This window comes from Microcaecilia unicolor, chromosome 12 (genome assembly GCF_901765095.1).
Source record: "Microcaecilia unicolor chromosome 12, aMicUni1.1, whole genome shotgun sequence".
Taxonomy (NCBI): Eukaryota; Metazoa; Chordata; class Amphibia; order Gymnophiona; family Siphonopidae; genus Microcaecilia; species Microcaecilia unicolor.
Genome location: NC_044042.1, coordinates 80,961,916 through 80,983,556, shown reverse-complemented (window position 1 = coordinate 80,983,556; position 21,641 = coordinate 80,961,916). Strand labels below are relative to the sequence as shown.

The window sequence follows — 21,641 nt, the reverse complement described above, 5'->3', positions numbered from 1 at the left end:
TAGTTGATATGCAACAGAGCAAAGAAGTCCTTTTCCAGAGTGAGAGGAGTACAATCTGACCTGATTCGTAAGGTGTCTTAAGTAAGCATGCCAAATTATAGAGCCTCATATTTGGAAGGCCCAAACATTCCTGACTCCAATTTTCTGTTTAACTTCTCAATTTCTAGCTTAGTTTTTTTTTTTTAACTTTCCTTCTCTCAAAGCTTGCAGTGTCTTTGCTACATACCCAAATGAGTGGAGGAGTGGCCTAACGGTTAGTGCAGTAGCCTGACAACCTGGGGAACTGGATTCGATTCCCACTACAGCTCCTTGTGACTCTGGGCAAGTCACTTAAGCCTCCATTGCCCCAGGTTACAAAATAAGTACCAGAAAGGCAGTATATCAAATCCCAATCCCATCTCCTTTCTCTTTCCAAATGGAGCTATCTTGCAGTATATATAACCACTTTGGAAATGTCATACAAGAAATACCTAATTTTCCCACTCAAAGGTAAAGGCAATGCTTGCCACTTAGCTGTTGCCTGGTGAATTGAAGTAAATGGGAGATGTTGACCGATTATTATTTTTATTTATTTCTTTATAAATGACAGGTGAAATTTAATGTGGACAAGTGCAAAGTGATACACATGGGGAAAAATAATTTCCAACTACAGGTACACTGCTGGGTTTTATGTTAAGAGTCACTACTCAAGAAAAAGAGAACAGATGACATCTTTGTATACGTCCATGGTGACTGCACATAGAGTACTGGATGCAGTTCTAGTTACCCACTCAAAAAGAATATAGCTAAAAGAGATAAGGTTCAGAGAAGAGTGACAAAAATGAAAAAAGGATGGAAAATTTTCCTTATAATGAAAAGTTAAACAGGTTTGGGCTCGTCCACTTGTAAGAGATGTCAGAGGGATAATGCAAAAGTTTTATAAAACTAGGAGTGGAGGAGAAAGGTTAAATAGGGGACGGCTACGTAACCTTTTAAATACTACAAGAAAGCACGTCACTAAATTAATAAGCAGCAGGATGAAAATAAATCATACACGTATTTTTTTAATGCATTTAACATACAAAGATTGAACCAAGGAAAGCTGGATGTGGTCAGGAATGACACGGAGCACACATAGCTTGATCTGTTAGGTGTCGGTGAACAGAAATGGACTTGCATCAGGTATTTTGAGTCTGATGATCACATGATATACTACTACAGAAATGAAAAGCACAGAAGAAAGGATGCTGCATTCATAATTAATAAGTACCTTGCAAGAACAATGATGCAATATAAAGCAGCCAATTAATTCTTAATTTTTGTTCATCTATGGGGATTGCTCATCTGTACAACTATTTGGGTATATGCATACCACCAGCAGATGCAGAAGAGGACAGAGTTGATCAGTTATATGATGGTCATGGGCAACTTGAATTCAAAAGCAGGGAAGGTGGCCAAGTGGTTAAAAAAATATGGGCTCAACAACAGGATTAAAGCTGGAGAATGTTTGATAGATTTCTGCAAGACTAGCAATCTGTTTCAAAAACCTTCTTCCAGCAGCACAAGTGGCAACTGTACACACGGACATCACCCAATCACCTGTACAAAAATCAAACTTAATACATTTCTGGAATGATAATGATAAGAACAGCAAAGTTTTTATATACTTTCACGATCATGAGCTGTAGATGTTTATAAACGCTGGGGTTGGGGTGAAGTCACAATAAGACCATGACACTTTGCTGCCGCCACGAGAGGAGGTTGCAATTGTGGTCAATAGGCAAATTCCTTGAGACCGGCTCTCTGAAATTATGACATTGACCCCCCAGAAAGTTAAAATACACAGTTATTTCACCTCTCTAACTGAACTTTCTTCAGTCCAAACCTTTAGTATCTCTGAATGTCAGATAATACTTGTGGACCAATCGTAGGCGGTGCCATCATGAAGATCAGCCAGATTCATAAGAAGCCTTTGTTATGGATGGCATGCAATCTCCATTTACTTTTCCATACTTTTGGGAGCCATGGGTGTTTTTCTCCTTCAAGCTTCCCAGGAGATAGCAGGCAAGTTTGCAACAAAGAATATGTCCTTGGCTGAAGAAAGCCTTGCAATGCTCAGCAGTAATTTTCCTTTGCAAGAAAGCTGGATTCTGTGTTACAGATGAATTCAGGTCATATAGGCTGCAGAATCCATTTTGTTATAAGAATGGTTCAGGCTTGTATAGGCCAAGAACAACAAAGGTGAGATCGCAGGTAAATACCCCTACACAGCACTAGCCCTTTGTGAAATAATTTTACTTCTACACCGTTCATCTTTTAATGAAGATTAGCGTTACCCTCAATGGTGTGGAAGTTCCTTTAGGAAAAGGAGTTGATACAGGCATCAGCAATGCAAGTCTGCTTTATAATGAATATATTGTCTATGATGTTGCTCAGGTCAACCTGAAGTACCTGATGAAGCTGAAGTTCAACTATAAGACACCACTTTGGTGAACAGGTCCAGAGTGCCCTCAGTAACAAGGTCCTATAACTATATATCATTCTACTGACCCTATTTACCTAATTTCTTACACAGTAATATGTAAATTTAGGCCAAACCTCTTACACTGTTTATGATAATGCCTTTGCAACATACTGTAAGCCACATTGAGCCTGCAAATAGGTGGGAAAATGTGGGATACAAATGCAGCAAATAAATAAATGGGCATCTCCGGCACAGTTCTATCTTGGTTTATTTCATACTTAAGTCGATGCTGTTTTTAACTCTTTTCAGTTGAGTTGGAGGAGTGAAGGAGTAGCCTAGTGATTAGTGCAGCAGCCTTATAACCTGGGGAACTGGGTTCAATTCCCACTGCAGCTCCTTGTGACTCTGGGAAGTCACTTAACCCTCCATTGCCCCAGGTACAAAAAAAAAAGTACCTGTGTATAATATAAAACCGCTTTGATTGTAACCACAGAAAGGTGGTATATCAAGTCCCATCCCCTTTCCCTTTCTTTCCCTTTATCATCTTCGTTCTGTTAAATATCCTTAAACTCTAAGCATGCCTCAAGGTTCCATTTTAGCCCCAACTTTGTTTAATCTCTTCATTTTGCCTTTGATTCAGTCTTGTGGTTGTAGCTGTATTGCTATGCTAACAATCTTCAAATTCTTTACTCCTACACTTCAGACATGGTGGATTCCTCCCTTCTCAACTCCTAGCTTGAGCAAACAGCAGACTTTCTCTTAATGTCTCCAAATCTGAAACCGTGTATTTCCCTAATCCCTATTGTGCTGTTCCTATGCCCCCGTTGTTCAAGGTCATACCATGACCTATACCAGGGGTTCCCAACCCAGTCCTTGGGACACACCTTGTCAGTCAGGTTTTCAGGATACACACAATGAATATTCATGCAATATATTTGCATGCCCTACCTCCCTTGTATGTAAATTTATCTCATGAATATTTATTGAGTATCCTGAAGACCTGACTAGCTAGAGTTGAGAACTCATGACCTATACTGATAAATTACGCAGCCTGGGAGTTATCTTTGACCCTAAGCTTACATTTAAACATCATTTTAATAAACTTTATTCAATCTTCCTTTTTTGCTTTGCAACAGATCCACTTGGTTAGGGTCTATCTTCCTGTCTCTTGTATTCACACACGTCTTCTTTCTCTCGTTATCACTCACTTGTATTAATGTAATGCGCTGTTTTGGGGATTACCTTTACCTTCATTAAAGTGCCTGCAACTTCTGCAGTCTACTGCCGTTAAACTTCTATCTGATGCTCACAGATTTAATCATGTAACTCCGTTACTCAAACAAGAACATTAGCTACCTCTTTCTTTCCATATTAATTACAGACTACTCCTCCTGGTTCATAAAGGCCTTCTCCCATCTGCTCCAGAATATATATCCAATCTACTCATTCCCTTTATCTTCCCTCAATCCCTGCGTTTCATCCAACAAGCTGTCCTTTACCTTCCTCCTCCCTCCATTTTAATGCTCGATACTACTCGAGCCATGGTTTTGCTTATGCTGGGCCTAAACCTTGGAACACTCTACCTCTTCATCTTAAATCTGAATTTTCACACCTGACTTTCAAGAAACTTTTGAAAGCTTGGCTTTTTCCTTCTTTGATGCAGGTTTACACACATGATTTTCAATAGCCCCCCTTTTATTTTCATCTCTTTTTCTTACCTACTGCTCATCTTGAGCTTTTATTGTTAACTGCCTAGCTGTTATATGGTGATCAGCAATATATCAAATAAAGGAAATAAAATGATAACTTCTACCTTTTTAGCCACAGCAATAGATTCAATATATTCTTAACCCGGTTTTGAAGCTTTCTATGCTCTGCCATCCCCAAATGTGTCTCCCAAAGCATCACTATAACTGTACGTCTCCTATACAACGCATGCAAAATCTTCCTCCTCTTTATGGGGAAAGAGAAACCTCTCACATTCCACAACAGCACTTTCAATGTATTTGGATTGTGACTATCTGTGAGGCCATTGTAATTTCTAACTAAAATTGAAATGTCTTATTTGAATTATAAGAATGCAAAAATACCCATATTCTATCTACTTCCAAAGATACACAAAACTTTGATTCAACTTCCAGGCAGACTCATTGTGTCTGCTCGTGATTCTCTTTTGGAAAGAACATGTAAATATGTGGATGGCTTTTTGTCACCGTTAGTCCCAACCATCACTTCTTATATTAAAGGTACCACACACATTTTGAAGAAAATAGATGAATTATCATCTAAACAAATTAAGGGATTATTAGTTACGTTAGATGTACAGTCATTATATACTGCTATCCCCCAACAAGAAGCACTAGAAGTTTTGGAAAGGCACCCTAAACCTGTTACTGTTCCAACCTATTTTTTGCTTCGATTATTACAGCTACCTCTCTAACAATTATTTTGTGTTTAATGATGAGCTTTATTTACAACTTTCGGGGATAGCCATGGGAACTGCTTTTGCGCCGGCGGTAGCAAATTTATTTATGGCTAACTTAGAAGAACGCATCTACAAACTGCCCTTATTTCAACATACAGCATGCTGGTGGCATTTTATTAACAATATTTTTGTCATCTGGGAAGCAAGTGAGGAGATGTTACAACAATTCGTCTTGGATTTAAATGCATGTCATCCTACTATTAAATTTCAACATCAGGTACATCAAACAGAAATTAATTTTCTGGATGTAAAAATTACAAAAGTCCAACGCAAATTAGTCAGATGTTTTTGTTAAATCTACAGACCGTAACTCTCTTCTAGCATGATAGTATGCATCTACTTCATACTAGAACTAATCTTCCGTTTGCGCAATTTTTCCGCTATAGATGCATATGTGATTCGTCTCAAAAATATAAAAAACAGCTGATTTGTTAATAAATAAATTACATGATAGAGGTTATCCTAAAAAGATTGTTAAACATGCTTATAAACGAGCGTTCAATCATCGAGGACATCTGTTGGAATCTAAACAACCACCACCACAAGGGATGAAGCAAAATATTCCATGCATCATGCAGTATACTACGTTGTCCCCACAAATCGCTAAAATCATTTACAAACACTGGAATATATTATCAGCTCATCAAGTCTTTTCAACTAAGAAATGCATGGTGTCCTACTCGAGACGAGCCAATCTGGCTGTTTTATGCCGCTCTGATTTTTGGAGCAACAAAAGTGATATTCAAACGGGGCATGTGAAATGTGGTAAATGTATTATGTGTGATGTCATGGAAGAAACAAACACATTTTGGGACTCCATAAAAAATAAATGGATTTATGTAAAAAATCGTTCTGATTGTACTTCAAAAGCTGTGATTTATATGATCACTTGTCCATGTGATAAAAGAGATACATTGGGCAAATTAAACGGATGTTCAAGACTAGATTATCAGGTCATAAGCATGCAATCCAATCAGAGAAATTTTATATGCCTCTAGTTAAACATTGTGTCAATAATGGCTATACATTTAGTCAACTACCCTGTATGATTATAGAACATCTTAAAGAAAATGGTAGACGAGGAGATATTTCCTGGGTCTTACATCAGAAGGAACAAAGATGAATCTATTATCTTCAGACAGTCATTCCGAAAGGTTTAAATGGGCCACTAGAATGGGAAGCGTTCTATTGAGAACTGTTACTGTCAATTGATTGGATATCAGGCATGATGACGTCACAATGGAGAGGTACTACCCCTAGGTTCAATTCTAGTACAATTCTGATCGCTCATTGGATGTTACAGTTGTGATGACGCCATATTAGGGAGGAGTAATCCCTGAAGGCGTCCTATTTAAATGATCGCCATTTTGAATCATTTGTTCACCAGGATTGAAAGCATCTGCTATTTTGATTTTCTCCTGAGGAAGCAGTGAAACAGGCGCGTCCCTTTACTATCAAGAGAAGAGAAATATTGTATGTTAAATTAAATAGAGAGCCAGCTAGGGGATCTACAGGATTTGAGACCAGGACATACTCGTTTTTTTCACTAACGGAAGCAACATTGGCAATGCCTGAAGGACTTGAAATTTATCTCCATCTTAAGCTAAGTACAATATATAGTTTAGTACTATCCGTGCAGATGGAAATACATCAACTTTTGAGTCATGATTGCTTTCAGCATATACAGCTAATATGAGATAGAAAAGCTGAACATGTAAAGTTTCATCTACAAATGGAAGTGAAAACAAATGATATTTTAAGTTCTGTGATACTTTCAATATCCTACTATATAGAGAGATTTTTCAGTCTTTGAATTTGAACATAATATTGCTTTTCTAAGCACTCAAATCATACATAGTTATTACCCCTTCTTCCGTTTTTTTTCACTACAGACTGTTTCTTCCGTTATTAAAGTTTTCTTTTGGAAGTTTTTTACTCTGTAGTTGGTTTTTCGGACGGAGGAGGAGCCTATGATGTTAGCCATTACAGTTGGTGTCCTATTCTAAAGGTACCCTGGGCCTTTGAGGCTATTTTTTAAATAAATATTAATATTTGAAATTAGTGCTTGATTTGCAATTAATTATCAGAGTATTGTTGGACAATTTGATAGTTTCTGATTTTCATACTCTGTACAGTTTTTTTTATTGTGTGAATTGATGTTATATACCAAAAAAGGTAGGTGTGATCCAAGCACCCAAACTCCCACCCTGATAATCCCCATACAGTCCTCTTAAAAAGACCTTTTTTTTTTTTTTTTTTAATTTCAAGAGGTACAGTAAAGAGACAACTTGAAGACTTGCAACCAATATTATGTAACATTGAGGTATATTTTCAAAGCACTTAGCCTCCCAAAGTTCCATAGAAATCTATGGAACTTAGCCTCCCAAAGTGCTTTGAAAATATGCCTCATTGTAACCTATCATCATAGAAATGTTATAGAGTTGGTCCATTACAAATTTCATAGCTAAGAAAAACTTCTTTTCCTTTAACATTTTCAGTAACAAAAAGGAAAACAAAAGAAAAAGGGGGAAACATAAATATAACCCTATAAGGGAGAAAAGAGGTACCTTAAAAGTCTCCATAATACAAGTACCCTTTTAACACCAAGAAAATACTATAGGTGGTCAGAAGTTTAAAGGTCTCCAAATCATAGTCCACTTTTGGCAATGATTTCCTGCAAACCTCCAGCCAGAGGGTGCTCAAGGGTGTTTCCATGTTGCCACAAGAAACATTCTGGCAGTGCTGAAACAGCAACACATTAATGCAGATCGCGTGTTAGAGTAACCTGGAATTGCCTTATTCAATACGGGTTCTATGGGAGATCTCTCACTCTCACTCTTACTCTCTCACTCATGAATGAATCTTTCTCATGCATATTCTTTGTGGATATCCTGTAAACCTGGCCTGGGCTCAAACTTTGTCTTAAAAGGAACTTTGCCTGGAGGAGAGGTAGCAGTGCTACTGATCTGAATTAGGTGTTAATTAAGGTACTATGAGGAAGGTAGAATACGGCAATCTGATTACTGCATTAACTTTCAAAGGGTCTGCTTGAAGTACAGAATGACATACTTACTGTTACAGTGGATATACCGTGGTAAATCCTCAGTAACAGCAACACTGAAAAAAAATTCCCACAGAAAGTAAAAAGTCTTGTTCCCGTGGTTAAAAAAAAAAAAACCTCTCCTTCCCACAGGTGTCGCCACTTCCACTTTCCTGCAGTCAGCCGGCAGCTTCGGCGATTCGCACAGGCCAACTCCTTGACCTTCCTCCTGTCAAGTCTTGCCCTCTCTACTGCAACTTCCTGCTTAGCGTCAAATAGGAAGTTGCAGTAGAGAGGTGAATCGCTGCCGACTGGCTGCAGGAATGGCAGTATGCTTACTTTTCTTACTGACGCTGCTGGCGGCCCAAAAATTGAAGAAGGACAGCGGTGCAGGGAGCCATAAGTGAGCGAGTAGGAAAAAGCTGACTGGGGATTGAGAACCGGAGATGGCATGATGGCTGAAGCCAGATGTTTTACCAGCCCAGTCACCCTTACTCATATGTTTTGGACTTGTGAGGTTATTTGCTTTTTTTGGCACCACACAATGGACTATTTATATTTTGTGTTGCATCAACGTATAGCACTGAGGGCTGACATACAATTGTTTTCTAATTTGGTAAATCTGGGATTGGGAAAAGGAGAAAACTAATTATTGAAGACAGCTTGTATTTTAGCTCATAAATGTATTCTGAGGAATTGGGAGGCAGCCCCAGCATCCTCCTTTGACGGATTGGAGAATTGAACTATATCATCTCTTGAAAATGGAGCAATTAGCTGTGAAGAGAGGACTGCCTACTTTTCAGCAAATTTGGCTCCCCATTTGGGAGGGTCTTTCTCCTAAAGCCCGTAGTTATTTGTTGAATATGTAATGTGGTTTGACTGGAGCTTCCAGACTGGGGAGGAGGGTAGGGGGGATGGGTTGAATCTGGGAGGGTTGTGGGTAGGAGGTATAAGCATTTTGTGTGTTCGTCTTTGGGGGATGCGCCTTGAAGAGTCCACATGGGTGACCCTGATTTCATTTCTTTGGTGATTGGTGAGCTCCACATTAGTTTGCGTAAGGAACAGGAGGAGGTTTTTTAAATCACTCGCTTTTCTCACTTAGAGTGAGTTTTTTTGCGTGTGATTAGTTTTCCTCCTCTTTGGTCCCTTACAGAACCGATGATAAAAATGGACTCCTAAAGTGATAGTGGTATTTCTATATTGATATTCTCCCTATCAGGAGATTTGAGGTTCCATTTGATATTTTGAATATATTTTGTGGAGACATCCGCAAACTAAGTGTGCAAACGTTTTGGATTTATAGTATTATTTCAGTTTGCATTTCCCTGCTTTTCTATTGAGTTTATAAAAAGAGTTAAGAAATCCATAATACATAGCCAAATCAAAGTCAAGATAAAACTCACATGATACTTCATGAACCACCAAAATAGTTCTTTAAAGAAATGCAAAAAAAAAACCCCAAAACATTCTTGTGTAGAGTTATGTAACCTAATATGTAAAATGCATTTGTCAAATCATATATCACCAAATTATAACTTCAATATAATTTATGTAAAATAATTGAAAAAATGTTAATAAAGAACTTTGGTTAAAACTACAGTACTAAAATTTCTGCAAACCAGAAATACCTAAAGGGTGCACTTCAAAACAGGTAGATGGAATTGTCCTCTCTAAAAACCATACACTGCAGTTTTTGTTAGTGAAATACACTAGTGCCTATATCAATAAACCAAATAATAGGTACAATAAAGATATAGCTTCAAGAAAGATAAAGAAATTTACGTACTTTTAAAGAGATCATCAAACCATATACTCTAAAGAAATCCTTCACCACCAAATCACTGTTAATTTATAAGTAACTACCTGCCACAAACAACTAGAGGTAAGCTCACCCCTGCAGTGATGACATCACAAAACCAGTAGGTTTGGACAAGTTCCTGGAGGAAAAGTCCATAGTCCACGATTGAGATAGACATTGCGGAAGCCACTGCTTGCCCTGGGATTGGTAGCATGGAATGTTACTGCTATTTGGGTTTCTGCCAGTTACTTGTGACCTAGATTGGCAACTGCTGGAAGCAGGATACTGGGCTAGATGGATCATTAGTCTGACCCTGTATGGCTATTCTTATAGGTAACCAAAAAGGCTCAGAAGAATGACAAAACAATTACTGCTATGGATTATGAGATACCACTCTGTAATATATTGGCATCACAAAACATATGCTATATAGATAGTATTGAACTGTGTATTCTTATACATAAAAAATAAAAAAAACCCATAAAACAGAACTAAAGATATATTTATTTCTGTGTGGGAGTATTCTCTCAACTACTATCCACCCAGTCAGTTCTTAAAGATATTTTTGCTTCTTCTGCAACTTCCAGCCCCTATCTACATAGTAACATACTTGTAGTAGATGACGGCAGATAAAGACCTCTACGGTCCATCCAGTCTGCCCAACAAGATAAACTCATTGTTTGTGATACTTTATATGTATACCTGACCTTGATTTGTCCTTGCCATTTTCTGGGCACTGACCGTGGAAGTCTGCCCAGCACTGGCTTTGCTTCCCAATTACCGGTGTTGCCACCCAATCTCCGCTAAGCTTCTGTGGATTCATTCCTTCTAAACAGGATTTGTGTTTTATCTCACGCATTTTTTAATTCCGTTTCCTTTTTCATCTCCACCACCTCCCGTGGGAGGGCATTCTAAGTATCTACAACCCTCTACATGAAAAAATACTTACTGACATTTTTCCTCAGTCTGTCCCCCTTCAACCTCAATTCATGTCCTCTAGTTCTACTGGCTTCCTGTCTCCAAGTAAGGTATGTTTGCAGATTAATACCTTTCAAATATCTGAACACCTGTATCATTTGCCCCTGTTTCTCCTTTCCTCCAGGGTATACATATCCTGTCTACTTGCTAAGTAGTTTAAGTTTTAATATGTGTTATATATTAGGATACTGCATAGAGAACACAGCATGAGCTTCAGATTCATTTACTTTAAGATATTAACACCTGAGATCATCTTTGTCAGATGATGACAGTTAATACTGTGCAAATCTGTGCATATGGATAACTCTAAAAGTATCCTGGGGAAAAAAAAAAGGCAGAAAATATATTAACAGCATAAATGAAGCTATGCCAAACTAACTAACAGCAAAGGGGAGGGGGGAAGGAGAAGAAAAGGATGGGGAGGGTGGCGAAAAGAGAAACGGCCAAGAAGAGGAGGAGGAAAGACCTGGTATAATGAATTTTAGGTCAGGTGGGACATTTTAATTCTTCTGTTGACCATTTTTTTTCTTCTCCAGAGACCCAGTGGGCTATGCCACCCATGGTGAAAGAGGAGAGGAGAGGAATCGCAAACAGGCACCCACTGCACTAAAGAGGAAAAAGGGGTTCTGTGAATGCTGCCGGCAAACCTTTCAGGAACTGGACGTGGTGAGGAGAACTGCTGGCTAAATTTCTCTCCTGGAATGGATTTTATATTATTTCAGATCAGGGTGAGAGGCATTTCTAGTCTCAAAGAACCACAGACAGATCTGGTCTTTAGGCTATCCAAAATGCTCATAATCGAAATTTTATATTTTAATGTTGAAAGCCAGATCAGTTTGTGATTCTTGAAAGTCAGATGTAACTGTTGTTGCTACAGATTTGTAAGGATTACTGGTACATAAACCAGTGTGTCCTTGTATTTTAGGTGTTTATTAGCAGTACCCCTGGAACCTGGCATGCACAGGAAGGGTACTTTATTATTATTATTATTATTAGTCCTATGTTAATTTGAAAGCTTGAAGTGAAGTGGAAGAAGGTTATTTGCTGTAGCCAAGTCAATAAAACTGAATGCTCACAATGGAGCTAGTGTCCTTCAGCAGTACAGCCCTTGGAAGATGGGTTTTGTGGTCTGCAGATAACTTCTTCTCCATACATTATCTTAGAGAGCTAGTAAGAAACACCCCAAAACATTTTCATATGTTAGGAATGTCAGAGCAATCACTATAAAAGTCTGACCAAATCATAAAGTTACATGGTAATACTTTTAAAACAAGTAGGAGAAAATATTTTTTCACTCAATGAATAGTTAAGCTCTATAACTTGTTGCTGAAGGATAGAGGGCGACCAAGGTTTTTATTGCTTTTGGCCAAAACCAAATCTGTGGCCAAAATTTGCTGCTTGGTTTTGGCTAAAACTGGCTCAGCCTCCACCACCCCCACCCCCAAGGACCCACGTGTATGCGCCTCTCCTCCCCAGGCCTACCATACTGGCTTGTTGGGGCAAGAGAAATCCCCACTTGCTCCTGCTCATGCCATCTCCCCAGTCAAAATGGCTGCTGCAACTTCCAGTGGCACTCTTCTTGTTGGTCATGGCATCCATTTTCAGATTGAAATAGACATGAGTAGGAGCAACTGTGGAAGTTATGGCAGCTGTTTTGACTGTGGAGATGGCGTGGATAGGAGCAAGTGGGGATCGCTTCTGCCCCAACTAGCTACTAGTCCACCAGGGCGGTACGGTAGTCCCTAGGGGGCCTATGGGTGGGTCAGGGAGGGGGAGGAAGTGGTAGCTCTTTCAGTTCGGGGGGGGGGGGGACATGGGCGAGGAGGAGGAGAGTTGTGGGACATAACAAATTTTCAGTTTCAGCTGAAAATGCATAGGCATTTTTGGCCAAAACTAAAACAAAGCCGAATGTGAATTTTGGGCTGGTTTTAGCACTGAAACCAAAACTGAAATTGTCAGCCTCTTTTGGAGGATGTGGTATCAGCACATCAGACTTGTATCAGTGGCCAGGCTATTAGGTCTCCTATGGCGCTCAGCTATTCCCCTACTGCATAACATCAATCATTTGCCAACCGGGACCAAAACCTCCACAGAAACTAATATTCACACTTTATTTGAAAAACTAAGAACTTATATTAAATGTAAACGTGTATTACTCACACCTTAATCTCTTCAAGAACTAAATTTAGCTGTGGAATTGTTCCAGAGACGGTGGTGGGAGGCGGGGATAGTGCTGGGCAGACTTATACGGTCTGTGCCCTGAAAAAGACAGGTACAAATCAAGGTAAGGTATACACAAAAAATGGCACATGTGAGTTTATCTTGTTGGGCAGACAAGGTGGACCGTGCAGGTCTTTTTCTGCTGTCATCTACTATGTTACTTACCTGAGGATGAAGCATATAGCAAGTGTTAATAGGCCAGCATCCCCAAACAACGGGATAGTGTGTTCAGGTGGCATGAAATCAAGAGGACCTGAAATCAGTGAGAAAGACATGAAGAATAAAGTGAAAAGGAATGACACATTGGCAAAAAATTTTATAATCAAAGTAAGCTATTGGGTGTGCACAAGGAGCACACAATGTTCTGATGCTTATATATTCAGTATTTTTTAAACCTATTGTACCTTCCCTTTATGGTCTTTCCGAATGTGGGGGTTATAAGTCCAGCAAATAAACAAACTACATTTTAAGTGTGTGGATTCATAGGCGGTCGGTGGCCCAACTGTTTGGGGAGGCTAAAGGGGGTGGGGTTAGGGGTGGGGCCAGGGGCTGAGCTTACATCCATAATTGTCTGACAACACAGAAAAAAAAATAAGTAAAAATAAAAGTCACAATACCTTTTATTAAATTTAGATATTAGATATGTATCATATGTCAAAGAATAAAGTGGTTGCTCAAAGCATATACTAACCACAATCACTAAACTGCAAAACAACATGCACAACTTTGTGCAAAAACACACTCAGAACCTTACTGTACCATAAATATTACACTGGGCAGACCCTAATACACCAATATACCACCCATACGGAAAATGCAGACCGTCAACAATTTGAAACAAGGGATCATAATATCACAATTGTCATGTAGAGCCACAAAACACCCTTTTAGGGTGGATAGTGTTCACAATGAGCTCTTTCATTAACGATCATATGTAAATCCTTCAAGAGGTAGTGTGTCGTGATTTAGGTTCTACATCCTTTCTGATGTTTTGGTGCCACCTCAGTAAGGCCAACTCACAATCTCTCCACTGCAAAACACTATACACAAACTTGTGCAAAAACACATTCAGAACCTTACCAAACCATAACAGCACTAATTCCAAGGACAGGACGAGCTACAACCTTATGCGTGGAAAGGCAGCACTATAATTACATCGGGCTCTAAAACACCAGTACACAACCTAGTAAAACAAAGGGCTGCAAATACTACACACTAGCAGAATACTGCATCTTGATCACGCATGAAAAACACATGACACAACAGATATGAAGGCAAAATACTGAACTGGAAAATTACCTCAAGAAGTCACTCAGCAAGCAGCAATACTAGAAAAATTGAAACTTGCATGCAAAATATCACAGATACACATTTGCAAAAGCTGACATATTCCAATTAATAAATTCTGAATAAAAAAATGTTTTCTACCTTTGCTGTCTGAGCATTTAGTTTTTCTATTAGCTTTAGTCCCAGTGGCTTTTGTTTTATGCAGTGTCTTCTTTCCATTTGATATTTTTTCTCTCACCATGTCCACCATCCTTCTGTGTCCTTATGCGTCCTGTCTACTATCTGTAGCCCTGTCCCTATCCTTTCTCCAGTTTCAACATCTGCCCTCAAAGTGTTCCAATCCAGCCCTTAAATTCAGCAATTTCCCCTCCATCCATATCCAGCATTTCTCCCCTCCCCTCCCCTCCATTTATTTATTTGTTGCATTTGTATCCCACCTTATCCCACCTCTTTGCAGGCTCAAAGTGGCTTACAATACATCGTGAGTAGTGGAAGAATGTTAGTAATATCGACATTTGGTATTGCATGATCTTGGTAAGCATGATGATAGAAACAAAGTAATAGTATACAAGCAGATATTAAGAAACAATTTTGAAATTATGTAGGCGAGTTGTGCATATTCACATGGGTTGATCTTTTTGATATGCTCTATCAAAGAGATGGGTCTTCAGTAATATGCGGAACTTCGTTGTTTCGTGGGTCGATTTCAAGCTACGCGGCAGTGCATTCCATAACTGTGCTCAGGTAGGTGAAGTTTGACGCATGCATTAGTTTGTACTTCATTCCTTTGCAACTGGGGAAGTGCAGATCAAGGAATGTGCGGGATGATCTTTTGGCATTCCTAGGTGGTAGGTCTATTAGGTCAGACATGTAAGCTGGTGTGTCTCCATGGATAATTTTATGAACTAGTGAACATATCTTGAACGTGATGCGTTCCTTAAGTGGGAGCCAGTGTAATTTTTCTCGTAAGGGCTTGGCACTTTCAAATTTTGGTTTGCCAAATATGAGTCTGGCTGCAGTGTTCTGCGCTGTTTGGAGTTTCTTAATTATTTGTTATTTGCAGCCGGCATATAGTGCGTTGCAATAGTCTAGGTGACTGAGCACCATTGATTGTACCAGGTTACGGAAAACACTTCTTGGGAAGAAAGGTCTTATTCTTTTTAATTTCCACATTGAGTGGAACATCTTCTTGGTTGTGTTTTTCGCGTGGTTCTCTAGTATTAGGTGTCAATCAATGGTGACTCCAAGAATTTTTAGGGTTTCTGAAATAGGAAGGTTTAGAGTTGGTGTGTTGATGGCAGAGTATTCTTTCTTGTTGTGTTGGGAGGTTAGTACTAGGCATTGGGTCTTTTCAGCATTGAGTTTCAGCTGAAATGCATCCGCCCATGAATGCATAATTTTGAGACTTTGGTTGATGTCATTGGAAATTTCTTTTAGGTCTTGTTTGAATGGGATGTAGATTGTTACGTCATCTGCATAAATGTATGGGTTGAGGTTTTGATTTGATAGTAATTTTGCCAAGGGTATCATCATTAAGTTAAATAGGGTCGGCGAGAGGGGGGATCCTTGTGGTACTCCGCATTCAGGTACCCATGCGTCTGAAATAATCGAGTTAGATGTTACTTGGTATGACCTTGCGGTTAGGAATCCTTTGAACCACTTGAAGATGTTGCCTCCGATTCCGAAGTATTCAAGGATGTGTAGTAAGATTCCGTGGTCAACCATGTCGAAAGCGCTTGACATGTCAAATTTTAAAAGTAGTATGTTCTTACCAGATGCAATCGTTTGTTTGAATTTAGTCATGAGGGTTACTAATACTGTTTCGGTGCTGTGGTTAGACCGAAACCCTGATTGGGAATCGTGAAGTATAGAAAATTTATCTAGATAATTTGTAAGTTGCTTGTCTTCCCTCCCCTCCATCCATGACCAGCATTTCTTCTCTTTCCCTTCCACTCCATCCGTGTGCATCTCCTTCCTGACTTCCCTCCCCTCCCTCTCTCCATCCATCCATCCATGTCCAGCGATCTCTTCTCTCTCCCTGCCCTCCCCTCTATCCATCCATCCATCCATGTCCAGCGATCTCTTCTCTCCCCCTGTCCTTCCCTCCATCCATCCAGCCATGTCCAGCGATTCTCCTGTCTCCCCTGCCCTCCCCACCATCCATCTATGGCCAGCAATTCTCTCTCCCCTGCCCTCCCCTCCTCTCCAGCGATCTTTTTTTTTCTCTCCCCCTGCCCTCCCCTTCTCTCCATGTCCAGCGATCTCTTCTCTCCCCCTGCCCTCCCCTCCATCCATCCATGTCCAGCGATCTCTTCTCTCCCCCTGCCCTCCCCTCCATCCATCCATGTCCAGCGATCTTTTCTCTCCCCCTGCCCTCCCCTCCATCAATCCATGTCCAGCGATTCTCCCCTGCCCTCCTCTCCTCTCCATGTCCAGCGATCTGTTCTCTCCCCCTGCCCTCCCCTCCATCCATGTCCAGCGATTCTCTCTCCCCTGCCCTCCTCTCCTCTCGAGCGATCTTTTTTTCTCTCCCCCTGCCCTCCCCTTCTCTCCATGTCCAGCGATCTGTTCTCTCCCCCTGCCCTTCCCTCCATCCATCCAGCCATGTCCAGCGATTCTCCTGTCTCCCCTGCCCTCCCCACCATCCATCTATGGCCAGCAATTCTCTCTCCTCTGCCCTCCCCTCCTCTCCAGCGATCTTTTTTTTTTTCTCTCCCCATGCCCTCCCCTTCTTGCCATGTCCAGCGATCTCTTCTCTCCCCTGCCCGCTCCTCCATCCATCCATCCATCCATGACCAGCGATCTATTCTCTCCCCCTGCCCTCCCCTCCATCCATCCATGTCCAGCCATCTCTTCTCTCCCCCTGCCCTCCCCTCCATCCATCCATGTCCAGCGATCTCTTCTCTCCCCCTGCCCTCCCCTCCATCCATCCATGTCCAGCGATCTCTTCTCTCCCCCTGCCCTCCCCTCCGTCCAGCGATTCTCCCTGCCCTCCCTTAGCTCCCCGACAGCCCTCCTCTCTGTTCTTTCCTGCCCCCCCCCCCCCCCAGCGTTTAACCCTTTTACTGTCCATGGCAGCGACGTCAGTAAAGAAGGCACTGCAGGCTTGCCTCCAGCTTCTCCCTTCCCTCTTCACACAGTGTCCCACCTTCTCCGATGATGCATTTTCTGCTTCCGCGAGGGCGGGACACTGTGTGAAGAGGGAAGGGAAAAGCTGGAGCCGGAGGCGAGCCCGCAGTGCCTTCTTCCTCACTGACGTCACTGCCACGGAAGATAAAACACACACATGCGCGCGTGCGCGGAGGGAGAGGGAGGAACGGAGCTGAGTCGGGCTGCCGGTCGGGGAGCTGAGTCGGGAGGGAAGGAGGGAGCCCTGCGCTTGTGGGGGCAGCAGGGGAAGAAGGTCACAGTTGGGCTAGGGAGGCTTAGCCTCCCCAAGCCTCTTATAAGGGGGCGCCTATGTGTGGATTTGTTTTTCAAATAAGGATTTTTTTCTTAAAAAGACCATAAGTTACAGCCCTGTATGTTTTTGTTTTCATTTCCTTTATGAGAAAAGAGGGGGAAGCTGGACAACTGGAAGATGTGAGATGTATTGATTTGATACGTATGGCAGTAGTAGTCAGCCTAAGGCAGTCAATGTTTTTTTAGCTGTCGACAGCCATGGGCAGAACTGAGACTGTGTATTCTCCTTTCCTTCAATGAAGGGTAAAGTAAGAAAGAAATGTATAGATTCTTCATTCTTATCAAGCAGCTAAATTAGGCAAATAAATTTCTCCTTTGATAATTCAGGATACAAGCTATGTACGTTTTAGATGATAGCTTAAGACCTATTTATTTAGGATATATGGAAGGAGGTGAATGTATTAGGCTTTTTGATCCTTTTATTATTGTATTTCCAGCCTCTTTGTATGTAATCTGCATTGACCTGCAAAGTATTGCGGGCTATGAGAATAGAGTGTTATGTTATATCTGAGGAGCCATCCATTAAACTTTATTTATTTATTTATGCTTGTATTCCACAATTATCCTAAAACAAGTTTTGGTTCAATGTGGCTTACATTTAGACAGTTATTAAAGATTACAATTGATGCATTACAAAGTAGGGTGGTACAGTGCTATTAAGAGAATTATTAGCAAATTAATGTAGAATCAACCCCAGACTACTAACGTGGGAAAAGATTGAAATCATCCTCTCCAGAATGGGCTGAATAACCACTTGGGGATTTTGTGTTACATTTGGGTTTTTAATGCTAATCTTACTGGAATTAATGGCAGCAAGAAGGTCCATAAATAGTGGTGGTCTAGACATTTCACATTTAAGTACCCATGTGTCAATGACAACGCAACAATGATTTTGCTACTGAGAGAAAAACATGTGATTTATACTAAATTGAACCCGCCGATTCCAAATATGAACTCCGAATTTGCCTGGCACATCTAGATTTTAAGTTATACATGCAAAGCCTATTCACTTATAATATTAATGCATTATATATTGGAAATATTCCAATGGACATGCCCAGACCTGTCCGGACGCGCTCAGACAGGTCTATTGGCTGATGTCAGCAGTAAGTATATAAGGCGAGATGGATAGACGCAAATGTGTTAACGATCCGGACAATTTCTGCTACATATGTGGCAAATACACTGATCAGCGCAAGAATCTGACAAAGCGAGTGCGCCTTGCTTACAAGTATTACTTTGACTGTCAAATTGGAGATCAAGATAAAAGCTGGGCATCTCATGTTTGTTGCACTGTGTGTTACTCTGGGTTAACACAGTGGTTGAATGGTAAAAGGAAAGGAATGGCTTTTGCAGTGCCGATGGTTTGTTGTGAGCAGAAAAATCACCATTCAGACTATTATTTTTGCATGACTAAAATCGCCGGATATTCAAAGAGAAACAAGTCACAAATTGTGTATCCTGACTGTGAGTCTGCTCTTAAACCAGTACCACACGATGTAGAGAATCCAGTGCCTGCTCCTCCTGCAGCAGGAACGGCAATTGAAACTGACACTTCTGATCCTGATGAAGAAAGGTGTTAATTGGCATGATGTATTTCCTGATCCAGAACAACTGGAGGATCAGCTGCACTTGCTGAGCTAATCAGATTTAGATGATCTGGTAAGAGATCTGTCATTATCTAAAGAAAAGTCAGAATGGAATTTGCTACAACGAAGCACCACAACTTCACACTTTCATCATCGACACACCAAGTTAGCTGCATACTATGCAATGGAAAGTGATGTCTGTTTCTGTACTGATGTAAATGGTCTTATGATGGAGTTAAATGGTACACATGTTCCAGATTATTGGAGGCTATTCATAGACTCTAGCAAAATGAGTTTGAAAGCTGTCTTTTTGCACAATGGTAACGAAAAACCATCTGTTCCATTGGCTCATGGGGTTGGAATGAAAGAGACCCATACTTCTATGGAGTTAATTTTGAAAATGATCAAATACTCTGAACATAAGAATATTTGTGCTGACCTGAAAGTGGTAGCACTGCTGCTTGGCCTACAGTTAGGGTACATGAAGCATTTGTGTTTCTTGTGCCTATGGAACAGTCGTGATGACAAAAATCATTACAAAATGAGACAGTGGCCTCTGAGTCGAGCACACAGTTGGTCGGTACAATGTACAACACAAATCACTAGTCGATCCACTTCAAGTTTATCTTCCACCACTTCACATTAAACTTGGTTTAATAAAAAAATTTGTAATTGCACTTGATCGTGATGGAAATGGTTTCCAGTATTTGAAGGAGATATTGAGCACACTGAAAACTGAGGCTAAAATAAAGGCCGGAATTTTTATTGGCCCCGAAATCAACAAACTAATGCATGATGACACATTCAGAACAAAATTCAACCCTCTGGAAGTTGCAGCTTGGGATGCATTTGTGCTAGTAGTGCTGAACTTCCTTGGGAACAGACGAGCTGAAAACTATGCTGAACTAGTAGACAACATGCTTAAAGCATATGAATAACTTGGCTGCTGAATGTCATTGAAAATGCATTTCTTACATTCCCATCTTGACTTTTTCCCACCCAATTTGGGACACGTAAGTGACGAACATGGAGAGAGGTTCCATAAAGACATTTCTACAATGGAGAACAGATATCAAGGCCGCTGGAATCCCAACATGATGGGGGACTACTGCTGGTTTTTGCAACAGGAAAATATGACCGGTCACAAACGCAAAAGCAGATGCCTGAAGCACTTTTAACAGTACTGGGCCTTGCTGAAGTAAGACTTTTAAACTGGAATACGAGACTTTTTTGAAATTTTGTTGTTCTGTTACATTTTCATATACTGTTTACTACGAAAACTTTGATGTAGATCAGGTAATTGTTGGACTAAAACTCGTTCTGTAAAAAATTATTCAATGCTTTCCAAGTGCTTAATTCATTTGGGCAAACTTATGCATAACAAAATTTCCTGACGTGTTACAACAATTCTGACTTCGGATTTGGAATAAGCACACTGAATTTAGTATAGGACAAATGGTTTTTGCGCAGTAGCACATGAAAAAAATTTTTTTGTTGTGCAATATGCTTTGATGGTGCATCCTTTGCTAGTGAGTGCTGGCACATAAATTATAGAATACTGTAATTTGTATGTTGTCATGCATACATCTGGGCACAGGCATTTACACAAGCTATAGGGCTGGTATAAGTGGTTGCATCCAGGTGTATACATGTTCTGTGCCTCTGCAAAGAAAAGTAGGTACCTACTTTCTATAGACGCTGGTGCCATAACCAGCGTCTATAGTAGGCGTTCTATTATAGAATTGCTCTCCACATGATTTGCCTTATGGACAGCCCCAAAAAGTGAGGAACTCATAGCTTCAGATTTAAAAAAAAAAAATTTATAATTTTTGACATTGGCTTTTAGAATAGTGTTTTGTTTGGAGGGAAGTGACACAATCAGATGGAATGGCAGCCTGAGGACTTAGCTCCGAGCAGCCCCACAGCTTATTAGAACAATACTAGGGCAATCCGGGTGATCTTCTACCTGGTTAGTGTTGATCAGTACTATAAGGATTGGGCAGCTCTCTGGATGAGTGCCAAACTCCAGTTGCTTGATCTAACAGAGTTCACTTATACGGGGAGTACGGCGGCAAACCACATGGAGGAGACAGGCCCCAAACCATCAATACTGGCCTCGCTGGAAGTGCTGCCATCTCAGGTAGATCTTTTTGCTATGCATGAGTCCCCCAATGAGCCTGAAACTGACCCGTTAACTGAGATCCCATCCTGGCTGAAGGAGATTAAAACAGATACAAAAGTGGTTCGGGAAGTGGTGTTGGCCCTTGGTGCAGACTTGCAGGAATAAATAAAGGAAATAGGCTATAGAGTCAAAGAAGCAGAACTGCGGCTAGATGAGT

General features: G+C 40.6%; 1 protein-coding gene across 2 annotated transcripts in view; it reads left to right on the top strand.

Moving 5' to 3' along the window:
* The window catches only part of DBF4B (DBF4 zinc finger B), a 124,781-nt gene that overhangs the window by 89,994 nt on the left and 13,146 nt on the right, over window positions 1-21,641 (top strand). For both annotated transcript variants that reach the window (XM_030221904.1, XM_030221903.1), the window contains exon 10: window positions 11,281-11,410. In XM_030221904.1, the coding sequence (XP_030077764.1) occupies window positions 11,281-11,410 (130 nt within the window). The remainder of the gene's footprint in view (window positions 1-11,280; window positions 11,411-21,641) is intronic.